The following is a 20,502-nucleotide window of genomic DNA, read 5'->3' as shown; positions in this document are numbered from 1 at the left end:
TCCTGTGCCTCAGGTGCCCGGTGAGAATAAGTATGTCCTCTGTGGTGTCTCCTTGCCTGGAGGAACTTTTGTCCCTCCAGTGAAAGCAGAACTGTTTCATTTTATACCACCAGCTTTCCCTCAGCACCAGGACCTGACTGTTTCTTCCCTTTGCCTACCCAATTCATGCAGGCTCAACAAGAATAAAAGCTCATACTTTTTATTAAGTTGATCCAGTGCCATCTCTTTTTGGGGAATGGCTAATATTGTTTATTGGATCGGAATGTCTTTTGCTCATCATGTTTATCTTTCTAGCTTTTTTGGCTTCGACATTGAGATTAAAACCATTTTTTCTTTAAAGCTGATTTTTTTCTTGAGTTTTGATATTTTTGCTTCCAAAGCTTCTGTTCTTGTGTTCTGTTCACTCACACATTGTTAGTGGCTTTTTACTTGCTGATGGAGCGTTACCTTTCATCTCCAAGTAAAATGATTCATGGAATTAGAGTGCTTTAGGCATTTTAAAAGGACATTTAAAAAAATACCCTTTGTGGCTCTTGGGCTTTTGATAATTTCATTCACTGTTTTATCCACCTCAATATAAGATGATCCATCCTTGCTGTAGTCAGGACCTACCTGTGACTGTCTTTTCCTTTATAAACTCACCACACCCCTGACATTGCACTCACGCTCCAGGTCTTCCAAAGGCATGACCATGGTTAAAGCTTTGTAACATGCCGATCACTCTGTTCTGGACGAGGAGAGGATGAAGAACAGAGAACTTAAAGGTAGGGAACATGGTGCTGGCCACCTGTCCATCCCAGGTCCATCATTGGGCTTGTGGGGCTCTCTTTGTTGGTGAAAGAGAAAGGAGACTGTCTGGCTCTAGAAATGACCACTAGCACCAGGTCTCTACTACCGAGAGGCAGTGATCAAGATGCATGAGCTTTGCTCTCTCCAGCGGGGACCTTGCTTCCCAAGTCCCAGTGGTTATGCGTGTACTCACCTAAGTGTTAGAGAAAATGGGGTCCTGGGATCCTGAACCCTGTGCTGCCATAGCTAGTCCACTGCTAGGTCACCAAGGGAGATTTGTGCACAAGGGACAGGCCAGGCAAAGGAAGAGTTCCTCACTAGCTGGGTCTTGGCCTCAAACCTCTTTTTTCCAGAGCCCTGGTGTGCTGTGCTGGACCATATGGGAGATTCTGTGTGTCTGACTCAGTGACCTCCACTTGTTTGGGACCCTTTGGTTCCTGCTTGGCTTTCTAAGGGGTATGGGGGCCTCTCTTCCCAGGGTTGAGATCCCAAGTCCTGTCCTTCCATACCAGCCTCTGGGAAGAAAAAACCCGTAGAGCAACCATTTCTGTACCGGTTCAGAGCGCTTTCACCACAGGTCTACCTATAAAGAAAGCTCCACTTTGCAACACCTAAACTCAGTCCCTATGACTTGACCTATCTATGAGTACTTTTAGAAAATTTATTTAGAAATCTGCTTCCCAGAAACTTTCTTTTACTAAAACTGGACATGCAGAAGTTTTTAATTTTAATGTTTAATGTGTTAATTTTTTATGATTAGCATTTTCTGTTTCTATTTAAAAGATCTTCTTCTATCCTGAAATCATGACAAAATTCTTTTAAAGTTTTAAAGGTTTATCTTTCGTATTTGTCTTTACTTGATCTGGAATTTATTTTTATGTATGATATGAATAATCAGTTTTTCTTTCATACAGCTAATCAGTTTTTCCAGTATCATTTATATGCCTGAGATTTACTTATATTTGCAATTACAGGAACGGAAGAGATAACCTCATAATTGTTCCTTTTTAGATCATGTACTATTTCTGTTTTACAGGTTCTTTTTTAATTTTGAATAAACTTCCAGGAGGACTATGAAAGATTATGATGAACTTCTCAAATACTATGAATTATATGAAACTATTGGGACAGGTAATTGTTATTTTTTTCTTGGAGGCAGAGATCGAGTCTTTGAGAGTAAAGTATATTTGGGCAGTCATAAGCTTTTTAGTCTAACCCATGTAGTTTTAAAATTCTTGAACCTACTTTAGTGAAAAAAAGAAAGTGGAGCAAGAGCGTAGAGAGTAGGAGAGGCTTTGTTGGTCATTTGATTTAGAATAAAAATCACTGAAGGGTTTTGAGCCAAGGAGTGATCTGACCTTTGTTTTTAAGGGTCAGTCTGACTGCTTGGTTGTGAAAAGATGGGGAGGAGGAGGGCAAGGGCAGAAGCAGAGAGTGTGAGGAGGTTATTGCAATAATTCAGGGCAGTGATGCTGGAGATGATGGTGACTTGGATGAGAGCGATAGTAGTGAAGGTTGTGAAGGGGTGGCATTCTGTATACAGACAGACACACATACAACATGTGTGTGTGAATTTTAATTTATTTATTGAGGTGTAACCCATAGTAAAATATGCAGAGTGCACTAATCTTTTTTTTTCCCCTCTGTACTACTTTTTTTTTTAATTGTAGTAAAATATACATAACATAAAATTTGTCATTTCAACCATTGTTTTTAATTTTATTGAGGTCATATTGGCTTATAACATTGTGTAATTTCAGGTGTAAATCATTATATATCAGCTTCGATATAGACTGCATCATGCTCACCACAGGTAGTCTAGTTTTTATCTGTCACCATACACATGTGCCCTTTTATCCCTTTTGCCCACCCCTCAAACCCTTACCCTCAGGTAACCACTAATCTGTTCTCTTTATCCATGTGTTTATCTTCCACATGTGAGTGAAATCATATGGTGTTTGTCTTTCTCTGTCTGGCTTATTTTGCTTAACATAATACCCTCAGGGTCCATCCATGTTGTTGCAGATGGGACGATTTTGTCTTCTTTATGGCCAAGTAGTATTCCATTCTATATATATATACTACATCTTTATCCAGTCATCAGTACATGGGCACTTGGGTTCCTTCCACGTCTTGGCTATTGTGAATAATGCTGCAATGAACATAGGGGTGCATAGAATTCTTTGTATTGTTGATTTCATGTTATTTGGATAAATACGTGGTAGTGGAATAGCTGGATCACATGGTATTTCTATTTTTAATTTTTTGAGTCTCCATACTGCTTTCTATAATGGCTGTATGAGCATTCCAACCAGCAATGCATGAGGGTTCCCTTTTCTCCAAATCTGCTCCCAACACTTATTATTTCTTGTCTTGTTAATATAGCCATTCTGACGGGTGTGAGGTGATCTCTCATTGTAGTTTTGATTTGCATTTCTCTAATAATTGGTGATGTTGAACGGTTTTCATGTGCTTGTTGGCCATTTGTGTATCTTTGGAAAAATGTCTATTCAGATCTTCTGCCCATTTTTTTGATTGAGCTGTTTTTTTTTGTTGTTGTTGAGTTGTATGAGTTCTTTATATATTCTGAAAATTAATCTCTTGTCAGATATATGATTTGCAAATATTTTCTCCTAGTTGATGGATTGTCTTTTCATTTTGTTCATGATTTCCTTTGCCTTGCGAAAGCTTTTTAGTCTGATGTAGTCCCATTTGTTTATATTTTCTTTTGTTTCCCTTGCCTGAGTAGACATGGTATTTGAAAAGATGCTGTGAAGACCGATATCAAAGAGTGTACTATCAATATTTTCTTCTAGGAGTTTTATCGTTTCAGGTCTTACATTCAAGTCTTTAATCCATTTTGAGTTAATTTTTGTGTATGGTGTAAGATAATGGTCTACTTTTATTCTTTTGCAAGTGGCTGTCCAGTTTCACAGCACCATTTATTGAAGAGACTTTCCTTTCTCCATTGTATGTTCTTGGCTCCTTTGTCAAAGATTAGCTTTCCGTAAATGTGTGGCTTTATTTCTGGGCTTTCAGTTCTGTTCCACTGATCTGTGTGTATCTTGTTGTGCTAGTACCATGCTGTTTTGATTACCTTGGTTTTGTAGTATATTTTGAAGTCAGGGATTGTGCTGCCTCCAGCTTTGTTCTTTTTTTCTCAGGATTGCTTTGGCTATTCTGGGTTTTGTTTTCCCCTATAGATTTTAGGATTCTTTGTTCTATTTCTGTGAAGAATGTTGTTGGGATTCTGATTGGGATTGCGTTGAATCTGTAGATTGCTTTAGGTAATACGGACAGTTTAACTATGATTGTTTTTCCAATCCATGAGAATGGACTATCTTTCCATTTCTTTATGTCTTCTTTGATTTCTTTAAATAATGTCTTAGAGTTTTCAGTGTATAAGTCTTTCACCTCCTTGGTTAAATTTATTCCTAGATATTTTGTTCTTTTTGTTGTGATTGCAAATGAGATTGTATTTTTGACTTCTCTTTCTGTTAGTTTGTTATTAGTGTATAGAAATGCAACTACTTGTGTGTGTTGATTTTGTATCCTGCAACTTTGCTGTAGTTGATTATTTCTAATAGCTTTCTGTTGGATTCTTTAGGGTTTTCTGGATATGGAATCATGTCGTCTGCAAACAGTCAGAGATTTACTTCTTTCTTTCCAATTTGGATACCTTTTATTTCTTTTTCTTGCCTAATTGCATTGGCCAAAACCTCCAGTACTGTGTTAAATAGGAGCGGTGACAGTGGGCACCCTTGTCTGTTCTCAGAGGGATGACTTTCAGTTTTTCCCCATTGAGTATGATGTTGGCTGTGGATTTGTCATATATGACCCTTATTATGTTGAGGTACTTGCTTTCTATACCCATTTTATTCAGAGTTTTTATCATAAATGGATGTTGGATCTTGTCAAGTGCTCTCTCTGCATCTATTGAGATGAGCATGTGATTTTCACTCCTCATTTTGTTAATGTGGTGTATCACATTGATTGATTTGCAGATGTTGAATCATCCCTGTGTCCCTAGTATAAATCCCACTTGATCCTGGTGTATGATCCTTTTAATATATTGCTCTATTTGTCTGCCAATATTTTGCTGAGATTTTTGCATCTATGTTCATCAGTGATGTTAGCCTGTAATTTTCCTTCTTTGTGTTGTCCTTGTCTGGTTTCAGTATCAAGGTAATGTTGGCCTCATAGAATGAGTTAGGAAGTATCTCTTCCTCTTCAATTTTTTGGGATAGTTTGAGAAGGATAGGTATTAAATCTTCTTTGACTGTTTGGTAGAATTCTCCAGAGAAGCCATCTTTTCCTGGACTTTTGTTTTTTGGGAGGTATTTGATTGCTGTTTCAATCTCTTTACTTGTGATTGGTCTATTCAGATTCTGTATTTTTTCTTGATTCACTTTTGGGAGTTTATAGAGTCTAAGAATTGATCCATTTCTTCTAGGTTGTCCAATTTGTTGGCCTCTAGTTTATATAGTATTCTTTTATAATCCTTTGTATTTCTGTGGTATCTGTTGTAATTTCTCCTCTTTCATTTCTAATTTTATTTGTTTGAGCCTTCTCTCTTTTTTCTTTAGTGAATCTAGCTAAGGTTTTGTCAATTTTATCTGTCTTCTCAAAGAACCAACTCTTAGTTTCATTGATCCTTTCTATTGTTTCTTTATTCTCTATTTCATTTATTTCTGCTCTAATTTTTATTATTTCCCTCCTTCTGCTGACTTTGGGCTTTGTTTGTTCTTCTTTTTCTATTTCTGTTAGGTGTAGTTTAACATTACTTATTTCAGATTTTTCTTTGTTGAGGTAGGCCTGCAGTGCTATAAATTTTCCTTTTAGGATTTCTTTTGCTGTATCCTATAAGAGTTGGTATGTTGTGATCTCATTCTCATTTGTCTTCAGGTATTTTTTGATTTCACCTTTGATTTTTTTGTTGATCCACTGGTTGTTCAGTAGCATGTTATTTAGTCTCCATCTATGACTTTCCCAGCCTTTTCTTGTAGTTGCTTTCTAGCTTCATAGTATTGTGGTTGGAAAAGATGCTTGATATGATTTCAATTTTCTTAACTTTATTGAGGCTTTCCTTGTTTCCCAACATATGACCTATCTTTGAGAATGTTCCATGTGCACTTGAGAAGAATGTGTCTTCCACTGTTTGGGGATGGAATGTTCTACATGTATCTCTTAAGTCCATCTGGTCTAGTATTTCATTTAAGGCCACTGTTTCCTTGTTGACTTTTTGTCTGGGTGATTTATCCATTGATGTAAGTGGGGTGTTTAGGTCCCCTACTATTATGATGTTGCTGTCAATTTCTCTCTTTAAGTCTGTTAATAGTTGCTTTATATACTTTGGTGCTTCTGTGTTAGGTATATATATATTCATAAGTGTTATGTCCTCTTGGTGGATTGTCCTTTTATCGTTATAATCTGCCCCTCTTTGTCGCTCATTGTCTTTTTTATCTTGAAGTCAGCTTTGTCTGATATAAGTATGACAACACCTGCTTTCCGTTTTGTTTTTTGGTGAGGAAGATTGGCCCTGAGCTAACATCTGTTGCCAATCTTTTCCTTTCCTTTTTCTGCTTTATCTCCCCAAGTCCCCCCAGTACATAGTTGTATATCCCAGTTGCAGGTCCCTCTAGTTGTGGCATGTGGGATGCTGCCTCATCGTGGCCTGAGGAGCAGTGCCATGTCCTTGCCCAGGATCCCAACCAGCAAAACCCTGGGCTGCCACAGCAGAGTGCACGAACTTAACCACTCGGCCACGGGGCGGGCCTCAAGAGTGCACTAATCTTGATGGTGTTTTACATGCATGTACATCCCTATCTTCCCTGCTCAGATCAGAACATAGAACATTTTCAGCCATTTCCTGCCTCCTTTCCCCCAAGATTACCATTGACATATTTTGAAGACAGAGCCAATGGGATTTGTTGATGGGTTGGATATGGGGTGTGAGACAAAAGGGATGGGCTAAGGGTGACTCCTGGCTTTTTGGCCTGAACACCTGGGAAAATGGAGTAGCCATTTACTGAGATGGGGAAGACCATGGGAGGGACTACCAGGAGCTTCTTATTTGTTTTTTGTCTCTGTACTTTATATTGTGTTCTTGCAATGTTAATTATAAAGCAAATTTCTAAAGAATGAATTCTATTTTTCTACTTCCTCCTTACAAAATTAGAGATATACTATCATGGTGAAAAAAAAACATCTTAGCTAGACATTGGATGAGAGAGTATAGGGTTATGGCTGACACTTTGGAAGCAACAGGAAGAAAGAGCCACAAACTTCCAGGAAGATAGGGATCAATGGAGCCTTTTAAAAGTGTGTGGAAAAGTATTTGTCTCTGAGTCGTCAGTTTGCTTGGATGATGATATTTAGGTTAGTCTTGCTTATCTCTTCATAATACATTTTCCTGTACTTAGGTGGCTTTGCAAAGGTCAAACTTGCCTGCCATATCCTCACTGGAGAAATGGTTGCTATAAAAATCATGGATAAGAATGCACTAGGGGTAAGTTCAAAATTATTTTTTAAATATTTATATGTTGGTATTATGAATTAAAATCCAACTTTGCTCTAATGTTCTAGTTAACTGCTGTTTTATTTGAATAATATTTCTGTAGCTTTTAAAACATTTTTTAAATTGCCAGTTATATATCTATGGTTTTAAAAAGTCATTTTGGGGCGGGAGTTACTTTGTGCCTGATTTTAACGCAGGGCAGTGGTGCATAGTTGAAGTCTGTAGGATCTGTTTTTCTGCAGTTGTTTCATAGTCTTGTAGGTGTCCTGGGTATTAATATTGCATTTCTTTATCCTTTCATGATACACTTACTAAATGTCAATCTATTTTATAGTATAGATAGGTAGGTCAATCTTATGTCCCAGAATTTTATTCAAAGTGCCCTTAGAAGTTATCAGATGAAATCCTTTTCCTAATCAGCCTCTTTTTTCCTCTACATGAATGCTTCTAGAATTGAGCTACTCATCATCTCCTCAAGCAGCCCGTTCAATTTGTGATCTTGCCTATAATGTATATAGTTTTTTTTGTTATTTTGTTGAAGGGAAACCTGTATCCTTAGGTTGTCTTTTTGGGCCTTTTATACCCTTTCCAGTGTTTGAAGTCATGCCAAGTTGTCTTTTTTCCTAGTTCTTTCTACCATCCCTCATGTGGTTTGATGTCTTCTTTTCTTTGTGCTGGTCTCCTGCTGAGAATTCACTCTCAGTATGTATCTGTGGCTATTTCTTTTTTTGATGATAAATTTAAAAAATTAAAAAAATCTTTTGTTTTCTAACCAAATATCTCTTAAGTGCTAAAGAAAAAATTTTTTTTTTCTGGATTGAGTTAGCATTATAATTACTAGTAGTATACAATTAAGTAAAACAACACAAACATTTTATAAATGTTAATAATTATCAAACATAAAAAACAATTCACTGAAATGCCTTTTTAAATTAGACACTCTGGACTCTTTTTTGGTCTCCCATGTTGCTGAAATGAGACAGAATTTAACATCACTTGTTACCTTGTTTTTGTTTTTAAGAATGTAAGTGCAGATTAGCATACATAAATAAGTCAAAGGGAATGTAAGGGATTTGTTACAGAAATGTAGCGCAATTCTTTGACCTCCTTCAAAAATATATACCTCAATCACACAGTGACCTATATTAGAAATTATTTTTAATACTCTATCAACTGACAGTTCAGGCTCTCTTTTAATATTTTTGTTTTTCAGTACTCAATAATGTATTTAGTTAACTAATAAAAAGGCATTAAAAAACATTTTTTCTTGAGCATTTAAACACTGATTATAAATATGATTAATTTCCTTAAATAGCTTAAGCTTGTTACAACTTTAGTATGACTTAGTCACTTGAATACTTCAAACACTTAAATGACGAGTGAAATGTGAGCTGTTATTACAAAATGTATTACCACACTGATACTCAAAACTTATAACACATCAATAACGTCAATATGATGATGTTAATCCATTATTTCTAAACTTGTTTTTATATTTTCTAATGTTATTATACTTATTTTAATTTCTAGGATTTTAATAATATTTTGATTACTTGAGAAGTTTTGGCCGTCAGACTCCCACTTGCCACAAAAAAAGAAGAAACAAAGATTATCATATCAGAATAGTCAAAGTTATGACTGTTTCGTGGTCGAGACCTGATATCTGGTTGCATGGTCGTTATAACTGGATCTTGAGACAGTGATTATTAGATTGAGTCTCTTTGTGTTTGTTTTTTTGTTTGTTTGTTTGTTTGGGAGGAAGATTGGCCCTGAGCTAACATCTGTTGCCAATTTTCATCTTTTTGCTTGAGGAAGATTGTCACTGAGCTAACATCTGTGCCAGTCTTCCTCTATTTTATGTGGGATGCTGCCACAGTGTGGCTTGATGAGAGGTGCTGTGTCTGCCAGGATCTGAACCTGTGAACCCTGGGCCACTGAAGTGGAGCATGCAAACTTAGCCACTACACCACTGGCCCAACCCCATGTCCCTTTTTATAATAAAATTTTACTTGTTACTTCATGGATATTTGGATTTCTGTCTTTAATATGGATTTAAACATTTTTTCATCTTGGCTTATCCTCCCCCACAACCAAAATTTTTTTTTGTAATTAAGTTTTTTTTCCAAGTTTTTATTTAAAACATTTCAAGCCCCTAGAAAAGTTGGAAGACTGAGACAGTGAATACCTACATACCCTTTCACCGACATTCACTGATTTTTAGCTCAGCTTGTTACTTAGGGACACTGCTGAGACCAAAAGTGGTAGCCCGGGCATGCACAGAGTAGAGTGTCTGTCATTTTCCTTGTTTGGAATGCTAACCTTCTATAGGAGTCTGAGGTTTTTAATTTTTCTGGATGTTGTACTATTGACCCACATTGAACTTGTCTTTCATAAAACCCTCAGGCCTTTTTTATGTACATACAAATAAGCTGTGTTATGATATTTTTCTGAATTGTTGAACAATTTGTTTTGAAGCTGTTGATCATTTTTGCTGCTCACTATTAAAGCTGCTGATATATTGATGCTTGGAGCATTTCCCAAATAGATTTTATTGCTCATTCCATATAATGTTTTGTCATAGAGCGATTTGCCCCGGATCAAAACAGAGATCGATGCCCTGAAGAACCTGAGACATCAGCATATATGTCAACTCTACCATGTGCTAGAGACAGCGAACAAAATATTCATGGTTCTTGAGGTTAGTAGTATGTTCCAGAGACCTGAAAGTATTTGGTCACTGTCTTAGTGTTTGTTCTACTATAGGAAACACCACAGACTGGGTGGCTCATGAACAGCAGAAATTTATTTCGCACAGTTCTAGAGCCTGGAAGTCTAAGATAAGTCACCAGCGTGGTCAGGTGAGGGTCCTCTTTCTGGTTCACAGCTGGCACCTTCTGGCTGTGTCCTCACATGGTGTCGGGGACAAGAAATCTCCCTAGATTATCTTTTATAAGAGCACTAATTCCATTCGTGTGTGCTCTGCTCTCATGTCTTAATCACCTCCCAAAACCCCCACCTCCTAATTCCATCATCTTTGGGGATTAGGACTTCAACATATAAATTTGGGGAGGGGGACGCAAACATTCAGACCATAGTGGTCGCTTTATTAATAGTTAAGAGAAAAGTACATTTCACCTGAAAGATTAGAATGTTTAGTGGCTTACCTGTTGGAATTCTCTCTGTAAGAGTTTAGATCAAGTAAAGATATATAATAAATTGAAGATTCATTGTAAATGTAGTCTTGCTAATATACTTGTAATGGAGTGGTATAGTTTAGTGGATAGAATATGTTAGAATTTTGTTCCTAGAGGGAAGAATCCATTTCGATTTTACATAGTATATTAGTCTAGGGCTGTCATAACAAATTGCCACAAACTTGGTGGCTTAAAACAACAGAATTTAGGGTAAGCCCTGTGGTGTAGTGGTTAAAAGTACAGCGCATTCTGCTTCAGTGGCCTGGTTTCACAGGTTTGGATCCCGGGTGTGGACCTACACCACTTGTCAAGCCATGCTGTGGCAGTGACCCACACACAAAATAGAGGAAGATTGGCACAGATGTTAGCTCAGGGCTAATCTTCCTCAAGCAAAAAAAAAAGAAGAAGCTTGGCAGCACATGTTAGCTCAGAGCAAATCTTCCTCACCAAAAAAAACACACCACACAGAAATTTATTGTCTCACAGTTCCGGAGGCTAGAAGCCTGAAACAAAGTGTGGATGAGGTTGTTTCCTTATGGAGAATCTGTTCCATGCCTTTTTCCTAGTTTCTGGGGGTTGCTGGCAATTGTTGGCATTCCTTGGTTTATAGATGTACCACTCCAGTCTCTGCCTCTGTCTTCAGTTGTCAGTTTCTTCTTTGTGTGTCTGTGTCTTTGTCCAAATTTCCCTCTTCAGATAAGGACACAAGTCATTGGATTAGGGTGGGACCTAATCCAGTATGACCTCATTTTGACTGGGTTACATCTACAAAGACCTGATTTACAAATAAGATCACTTTCACTGGTACTGGGTGTTAGCACTGAAACATAGCTTTTTGGGGGACACAGTTCAACCCATAGCCTATAGTTAGCCTTCACTGTATGTGTTATGCAAACCAAACTCTTTCAGGTTTTAACTGCCCTTTTTGGCTTCGAGAGTAAAGTCTTTGGAACTTATATCATTCATCTGGTTTCCTTTTCCTTAGTCTCAGGCAGATAATTTCTAACTGCACATCATTTTCACAGATGAGCACTGTTTTAAAAGCACATTTTAAAATTCATGATGCCAAAAGTTTTGGACCTAGAACCATTTTCTCTTTATTACATAGTAGATACATCCACATGGTCTACAGTGGTGATTTTAAAACTTTTTTTAGTTGATCTCTTTGTCCAAATTAAATTCTTAAAGAACAGCAAAAAACCTTGAACTTAGGACAAAATTTAAAAGGTACAAGAGAGTATATATTAAAAAGTGACATTCTCTCTCCCATATCCGAGTCACCCAGTTCCCTTCCCCTGAGTCAGTCACTTGCTTTTCTTTATTTCCTGTAGATATGCCATGTATTTATAAACACCTACATATATTTTATATGTATATAAATGTATGTGTTTTTATATATATGCATATATATGTGTAGTTTATTCTTTTCTGTCACACAAATGGTCACATACTATAATATCATTCTGTACTTGTTTTTTTCCCCCTCACTTAACCTTTTAGCTTGGAGACCACCTAGCTACATTCATAGAGATTTTGGATGCTTTTGTTTCTTTTTATTTTATATTTATTTATTTGGAAATATAAAGTAGGCTGTTTTCTTTATATAAATCTTATTGGATAGCATTTAAAAAATTGACAATTGAGGTATAATTGACATACGATAAAATGTACACATTAGGTATATACAGTTTGGCAAAGGTACGTACCCATGTACTTCCCACCCCAGTCAAGGTATAAAACATTCCCATCACCGCAGGAAGTTTTCCCCTGACCCTTTGAAGTTAATCCTACCCACCCACTGCCCTTCCCAGCCGTGGTCTGATATCTGTCACTATAGATTAGTTTTAACTGTTGTGGAACTTGAGATAAATAGAATCATACAGTCTGTACTCTTGTGTTTGGCTTCTTTTGTTCAGCATAATGCTTTTGCAAGTCACCATATCAATATATGCTCTTTTACACTTTGCTTTTTTCACTTAATACTGAATATTGTTTTATATTAGTTCATAAAGAGCTTTTCTTATGGCTGCATAGAATTCCACTTTATAGCTGTGTCATAATTCATATCTGTGAGCATTTGGGTTGTTTCCAGTCTTTTTGCTGTTGCAAATAATGCTGCTGCAGTGAATGACCTTGAACGTGCATTGTTTTGAATATGAGAATCTATCTATAGGAATGGTTCCTCAATGAGGAACTATGAGGTCAAAGGCTGTATACACTTATCATTTTAATTGATATTGCTTAAATGAAATGAAATCTTAAATGGAAACCCCAGTTTGCAGAAAGTTGGAGCTGCTCTGGAGAAGAAGGGATGGAAAGCCTGGAGCTTCATGCTCTGGCACCTGTTCTCCTGAAGCCTCTGTGGACCCTGTGTAGAACTCAGGGTAGGCTCCTTTAGTACAGACTGAAAATCACTGGTGTTTGGGATGGAGAAGCAGTAATGCTGCTGGCTTTTTTTTGTGTTAAGTAACCACACTAAATGTGAGTGCATTAAGATGAGAATGGATTTAATACTTTGCTATAAAATATAAAACCCTGAATGAGCTTAAAAATCACAGTGGTAGTTGGTTGTACTTCTACCTACTGGTAATAAAATTGGTTGAGATGAAGAGCTGTTTTTCTCTTTCCTAGAATCACTGTTGACTTTTTTGATCCTGAGTGTATTTTTGAATGTATTTCACTTTGTTCCCTTGCCGATAAGTTGAATGAATAATATCTCTGAGTTAAGTATAATTTTTTATTTTAAATTGCTTGGAAGTGAGTTTTGTAAGTAGTAACTGTCTCTGTGGCTGTGTTGCTGTTGAAGTACTGCCCTGGAGGAGAGCTGTTTGACTACATCATCTCCCAGGATCGCCTGTCAGAGGAGGAGACGCGCGTCATCTTCCGGCAGATAGTAGCTGCAGTTGCTTACGTGCACAGCCAGGGCTATGCTCACAGGGACCTCAAACCAGTAAGTGACTGCATCACAGTTAGACGCTCACTCCAGAGTTCAACATCATTTATCTGTTTTTACTAGCTTTCCAGATCTTCTCTCTGTTTAGGATCTATCTTGGCTTTGCTTCTTTTTTTTGTTCCACTCATCATATATCACGTTTTTTTTCCTCTTTTACTTTTGACTTCTGGTGGGCTTTATTGGATGGACTTATTAGTGGCATTTTATCTGTCTATCAATTGTGTGTGACATTATAAATGTCTTTGTAATCAGCTGTGGACTATCAACCTCAGGTGTTTATCTCTAGGAAAGAAGAATTTTGAGTATTTTCTTCAAGAGTATTGTCATTATTTCCATTCAGTACTCTTTCCCTAACCCATTTTCCTTTCATTTTAATTCATTACACCTCAGAAAGGAACAGTTCAATGGAATTGACAGAATCTACTTTTCAAGGACAGAACAAAATGTGAATACTCTTAAGTCTGCAGGCCCTGAATAATATGGATGATGGTGAACGTGGCTTTTAATGTTACTTGGTACCAGGGTCAGGGACCTAGAATTGGTCTGACAAGATATGGCAGTGTTACTCTACTTTTCCATCTGTTTATACCCAACCCTTTAATTTGAGGTCACTCTTTTGGTTTAAACTTGCCTTTGGCATACATTGTGTTTGCTTTTAGTTGAACTTCAGACCACCAAGGCGAAAATGGTTTATCCTAATATGTCTTAAGGGGAAGTGGGATAGTTATCAACATTCCTCCTCTCTCTCTGTTTATACTTCTTATCATTTCATTTTTTTTAAATGATTTTCACTCTGTTGTACACAGGCTATTTAATATAAACAACCTTAAGTCATTTTTACAAAGGGCTAGAGGTATATAAGTTATATAAGGAAGTCAGTATATAGTTATGAAAATATGTTTTTGTCCCCAGGAAAATTTGTTGTTTGATGAATATCATAAATTAAAGCTGATTGACTTTGGTCTCTGTGCAAAACCCAAGGTAAGTACAGAAATAAAAATGCATTTATTTCCTTTGTAAATGCACCTCTTAATGTGTTGTCTTGCATTGACTTCCACTTAGTCTTTATTGAACCTGGTCTCATCCATTGAGAAGAATGTTAAATTTCATCCCTTCTATAAGTTCTCTAGATGATTCTACTATGTAGCCAAGATTGAGCACAACTGCTCTAGGTCCAGGATTTGTCCTGCTGAAGACCCCATGGGTGTGCTGTGAGAGAATTTGCACTGCTGAGGTGACAAGGGGCCACCGCAGCATGAATGCCGCATTGACCATGTGTTTGCAGTTTGAGTATGTTGCCACTAGATGATGCTTCTGTTCTTTTAGATATGAGTTTTGGGAATTTAGTGCAAATCTAGTCTTTGTTATCCAAATGGTTATATAACCAACCATTAGTTACATTTTGAGAGATAGTCCCCTTTCCTTATAAAAGAAGAAGGAAAAAGTTCACATGCATTTTTAAATTTATACTGTTACGTGTTTCCTTAGTTTGCACCCCACAGTTAGGCACTGGTGTTCTCCAGCACACCTTCTCTTTGAGGTGACGTTGAACTCTCCAGCTCAGCTGTCTGCAGCAGGGCTCCGTGTGGCTGCCTGTTGGAGGCTTCCTCCTGAGTTCTCTAATGATGGTTCTCACAGTCTCTAAAATGAGCTGTCTGTACTCATTCAGAATGTTGAAATTGCAGACCTGTCTCAGTCCTGTGTAGTCCCACGCTTATTTCCTGCCCCAGTGAGAATTAGCTAGGTGCAAAGGGAAGCAGATTTTGCCCCTTTGGCTGAATGTCTTATTCTTTCTGATTTTCCTCTCCTTCCCTTGGCCCTTCAGAGATCCTCAGTGGAGCCTTGTGTCTGGGAACTAAATGCTAGAAGGCATGTTTTTGATCCTCACGCGTATAAAGATAAAACATACTTTGAGCAGATAAAGTGGTTTTAAGTCATATTCTCCACAGGAGGCAGTGGAGAATATTTGACAGAGTCCTTTAGCCTTTCTTTATGGCTGCTGCAGATTCGACCCACACAGACACCATCTAAGGAAGCAGGAGTTGGTTAGGAGTGGATTGCCTCAGCTTTTTGCTGAGGAGCTCACTTCTGGGCATGTTGTTGCAGTTGTCAATGAATCTCACAGTTTCACAAGTCATTTGCCACTTGTAGAACTCTATACAAGTGTAGGGCAGTAGTAGCAATTTCATTATGTCTCAGTATTTCTGTGGGAGAGCAGAGGAGGTTAAGCAGATTCCTCATTTTAACAGATCTGGAAGCTCATGTTGTGATTTGTGTTATAACTGAGTCTGAAAACAGACTCCCAAGGCACTGTTCTAGGTAGCATATTGCTCTCTTCCCTGTAAGGAAGAAGCTGCTCTTCTGTATTGGTAAAGATTTGATATTGGAGGTAAAGTCCAGTAAAGAAATAGTCCTTTTTCCTCAAGTGCTTGGAGGTGAGAAGACGTGCGTGCTTCCATGTATGCTAAGCTGATTATCATGCGAGTGGATATCTAGGGAAATATGAACCTCACTCGACTGGGGTACGGGGGAAAGGATGTTGCTCATACCAGGTTGTAGCAGTACTGGAAATCCAGAGAAGAGGGAACCACACATGCATGTAGGCAGAGAGCATTGGGTTGGCTGCAGAAGTCTCTTATTTGGGTAATTCTTCATCTAGCTTCTCTTTGCTGTGCTGAAAGAATGTTTATCAAGGTTTTAATCCTCTTAAGTGCTGTAATTACGAAGTGTTTCATTTCTACCTTATTGGCAGGATAACAAGGATTACCATCTACAGACATGCTGTGGGAGTCTTGCTTATGCAGCACCTGAATTAATACAAGGCAAATCATATCTGGGCTCAGAGGTAATTATTCATTGATTAATTCAGTATGTAACCAATATGCACATATTGGTGACCTGTAGTGAGTCAGGCATTGTGTGTTGGGGATATAATGATGTGGTAAGAAATAATCTTGTTAATCAGAGAGTTCAGTCTGTTCAGAGAGTGAGATATGTAAAGTAATACAGGAAATCAATAACCTGTAAGAAATATAATACATAGCATACTTATGAAGCAAGGGTATATTTCTGGTGTCCTTGTTTTGGTTTCTTTGGTGTTAAACAGTGCTGTAGTTTAGACTGGTTAGTCCAGCCCAGTAGGGCACAAGGCCAGGGTTGCAGGCTCAGTTTTCAGAAATGCTGCTTAGCACAAAGAAAACCTGTGTTTTGTCCATAACCAACTCTCCGAGGCCAGCAGTCCTGTGGAGGAGGCCCAGGCTCAGAAGGCCTGGGCATTGCCTGCTTTACCGTCAGCTACCACAAGCCACTCAGCCCCTTCCATTCTCTGGAGTGCTAGTTGAGCTGATATTAGCATCATAAGATAAAAAAGGTTTAGTCATTAAAAGCTCAGGAAATGCTGGGTTGAAGAGTTTCCTTTAGTTCAGGATATCTCCGAACCTTTGATATGTTCTTATACGGTATGATCCTTTGGGTATGGGAGTGTCACAGATAGCAGCTGATCTCGATTTTACTTGCCTACAGAAACTACTTTTTATGTGGAGCATCTTTTGGAACTAGTGTTATGCGAGAGAAATTTGGGGATATGCTAGTTTATTTAATTTGTAATGTGAGAAGATAGTAACTAACTTATTTTTGGTGAGTTTTTATTTGGATATAATCTCAAACTTACAGAAGAGTTGCAAATATGGAGTGAGGAACTGCTGTATGTATTTCATCAAATTCACAATTATTTACATTTTTCCCTATTTGCTTTATCACTCTCTATGTTTATGTATATATATGTATATTATCTGTTTGAACCAATTGAGAGTAAGTTGGAGACATCATAGTCGTTTATCATTAAATGCTAAGTATATATTTCCTAAAAGCAAGGATCTTCTCTCTTATAACTGCACTTTACTTGTCAAAATCAGGGAATTTAACATTGATACTATTTATCTAACCCAGAATTCATGTTCAAAAAGTGCTAATTGTACCAATAATGTCCGTTAGAGCTATGTTTTCCCTCCAGTCCAGGATTCAGTTCAGGATCATACATTGCATTTAGTTGTTGTGTTTCTTTGATCTTTAATTTGGAAGAGTCGCTTGGGCTTTCTTTATTTTCCTTGGCTTTGACATTTTTGAGGAAGCCAGTTATTTTGTAGAGTGTCTCTCAGTTTGAGTTTGTGTGATGCTTCCTTATGATGAAATTCAGGTCGTGCATTTTTGGCACAAATACCACCAAAGTGATGTTGTGGCCTTCTTGGTGCATCATAGGAAAGGGAATAAACTTTCACTGAGCATTCATCATTGTTCTGGAATCATACTAGATCCTTTTTTTTTCATTTGTGGTAAAATACACAACATAAAATTTACCATCTTAACCAATTTTTTTTGAGCGTCTTAACTATTTTTAAGTGTATAGTTACTATCTTAACCATTTTAAATGTGCAATTCAGTAATGTTAGGTACATTCACCTTGTTGTGCAACCAATCTCCAGGACTCTTTTCATTTTGCAGAACTGAAACTCTACTCATTAAACAATTACTCTCTATTTGCTTTTCCCCACCCCTGGCAACCATCCTTCTTTCTGTCTCTCTGAATTTGACTACACTAGGTGCCTTATATGGTGGAGTCATACAACATTTGTCTTTTTGTGTCTGGCTTATTTCACTTCACATAGTGTCCTCAAGGTTCATGCGTGTTGTAGCATGTGTCGGGATTTCCTTCCTTCTTAAGGCTGAATAATATATTATTTTTTTGTTTGCATATACCACATTTGGTTTATCCATTTATCCATGGATGGACAGTGGGATTGCTTCTACCTTTTGGTTATTGTGAATAATGCTGATGGGAACAAATATCTCTTTGAGATCTTGCTTTCACTTTTTTTTGATGTATACCCCAAAGTGGAATTGCTGGATTGTATGGTAATTCTGTTTTTAATTTTTTGAGGAACTGCCATACTGTTTTCCATGGTGGCAGCAACATTTTACGCTCCACAACAATGCACAAGGGTTCCACATGCATTTAGGCCACAAAAATCCTTTGGAGTGAATACTATTATTCCATTTTATAAGATAAGGAAGATGAAGAAATTGAGGCTCAAAAATTAAGTGCCTTTACAGGGTCACACAGCTGGTAACTAGAGGTCAAGATTTGAACTGAGTAAGGCTTTACTACATGCCTGTGCTCTTTCCACTATTCTATCAAGTCTCCCAGAAGGAGGGATAATCATATGCCCAATGCTCACAAGATTCCTAGAGGGCTGATGATGAGGCCCTGGTGATTCGAATGCATCTGAGATTTTCCTATGGGATCTTAAGTAGTTTTCTTGTCCATTTTAGTACAACTTCCCATCCTTGTAGGACAGTGTCTTAAGGACAGTTTACCAGGGAAATGTCAGGGCACTTGTTAAAAGACACAAAGCGCAGAGTGATGTCAGCATCATGGTGGAGTGATCTCTTCTCTTAGTTTCTCTCCTCTAAGATACAACCAAAAGGACATTCATAAACCAACAGAGAACATTCACACAACACAGACATTTGAGAGATCCACACAGCCGTATGTCTCAAGCTTGGGGGTGCTGGATGCCCCCAGGAGGGAGTGGAAGGAGGTAAGGGGATCTCCTCTCTCTCCCAAGCGGCAGCAATCTAGGGCCTAGGACCTTGTGTGTCAGCTGGCATGCAACCCTAAGAAGAGAAGGGGGAAAATGCATCCCTGTATGGGAATGCTTGTGCTCTTGGAGTTGTCTCCCAGCCTGTGGGAATGCTCCACACTGAAGTAGCTAAGCAATCGTGGGGGCGTCCACACCAAGCTGAGTAGCCCAGGCAGGCAAACAGTGAGTGCAGAGTTGGGGTGCATGGGATTATGCATGTGAAAGAAAGAGCACTTCTCCCCCTGCCTGGCACACCAGGTCAGCCAATTGGCCAGAGCAGGGGATCCCAGCCAGAATGCCTGTGCATATGTACGTGTGTAAGGCAGCAATGGCGAGTGGACAAATGCAGATGGGTCCTGTTGGCAGAGCTTCCAGCGGACAGGCACATCTGCCAGGGATCACAGAGGGCTCAGAAAACACAGCTTCTATGCCTTCCCCCCACCCTCCAGTAGTGGCAGGTGGAATCTCTGACCAGATACTACCACTATGCAATGGCATCAGATAGCATAAAGAAGTATATTAACAGTTGAGACCAGAAGGAAAATGACAAGTACCCAGTAATCACTCCTGAACTCACAGAAATTTACGATCCAAATGACAGAGAATTCAAAATAGTTATCATAAAGAAACTTAATGACTTACAAGAAAACAGAAAACAGTTTAATCATCTCAGGAATAAAATGAATGAACAGAGGGAATTCTTCACAAAAGAGATTAAAACTTTAAAAAAAACAACAATCAGAAATGTTGAAGATGAAAAACAGTGAATGAGATAAAGAAAAATCTGGAGTCCTTAAAAAACAGCTGATATTATGGAGGACAGAATCAGTAATTTAGAGGACGGAAATATAGAAATGCTGTAGATGGAAGAGGAGAGAGAACTAAGACTAAAAAGAAATGAAGAAGTTCTACGAGAAATATCCAACTTAATTAGGAAACAGATACTGCCCTTCTTACCTCTGAAAATTTTCCTGTGGCTCAAATGGTGGGAGCTGTGACTTCTCAACCAATGGTGGCATCATTATTGGCTAAGGCCAAATGTTGCTTGAATAAGTAGTTAGTGCTTAGGACTCATGGGACACATGGGTAGCTTATATAAAGGTTAAGCACCTCCTGGGATTTTGAGATTTGTAGGGCTATTTGTGCTGGCAGGCTAATTTCTAGCCTCTATATTTGAAAAGTCAGTTGTTGAACTTTGTTAAGGTTTCTCTACATGGAGGGGACTTTACAGTTGAGCTTAGTCACATTTGCAGATTATTAATGTAAATTTTAGGACTTGTTTTACTGTCCTCATGCATGTTTACATAATTCTCGTATGTAGTAAACCCTCAGGAGCACCATACAGTTGTCTCTCAGAATCAGAGATGCGGCCTCATCTCTTTCCTTACCATGCCCAATCCAGCCAGGCAC

General features: G+C 38.1%; 1 protein-coding gene across 3 annotated transcripts in view; it reads left to right on the top strand.

Moving 5' to 3' along the window:
- The window catches only part of MELK (maternal embryonic leucine zipper kinase), an 88,427-nt gene that overhangs the window by 2,621 nt on the left and 65,304 nt on the right, over positions 1-20,502 (top strand). For all 3 annotated transcript variants that reach the window (XM_044779213.2, XM_044779214.2, XM_044779216.2), the window contains exons 2-7: positions 1,826-1,920; positions 7,212-7,297; positions 9,888-10,004; positions 13,307-13,450; positions 14,366-14,434; positions 16,206-16,298. In XM_044779213.2, coding sequence (XP_044635148.1) covers positions 1,863-1,920; positions 7,212-7,297; positions 9,888-10,004; positions 13,307-13,450; positions 14,366-14,434; positions 16,206-16,298 — 567 coding nt within the window. In that variant the 5' untranslated portion in view covers positions 1,826-1,862. The remainder of the gene's footprint in view (positions 1-1,825; positions 1,921-7,211; positions 7,298-9,887; positions 10,005-13,306; positions 13,451-14,365; positions 14,435-16,205; positions 16,299-20,502) is intronic.

This window comes from Equus asinus, chromosome 10 (assembly GCF_041296235.1).
Source record: "Equus asinus isolate D_3611 breed Donkey chromosome 10, EquAss-T2T_v2, whole genome shotgun sequence".
NCBI classification, from domain to species: Eukaryota; Metazoa; Chordata; class Mammalia; order Perissodactyla; family Equidae; genus Equus; species Equus asinus.
The sequence above is the reverse complement of the archived record's forward strand: the minus strand, read 5'-3'. Positions and strand labels throughout refer to the sequence as shown.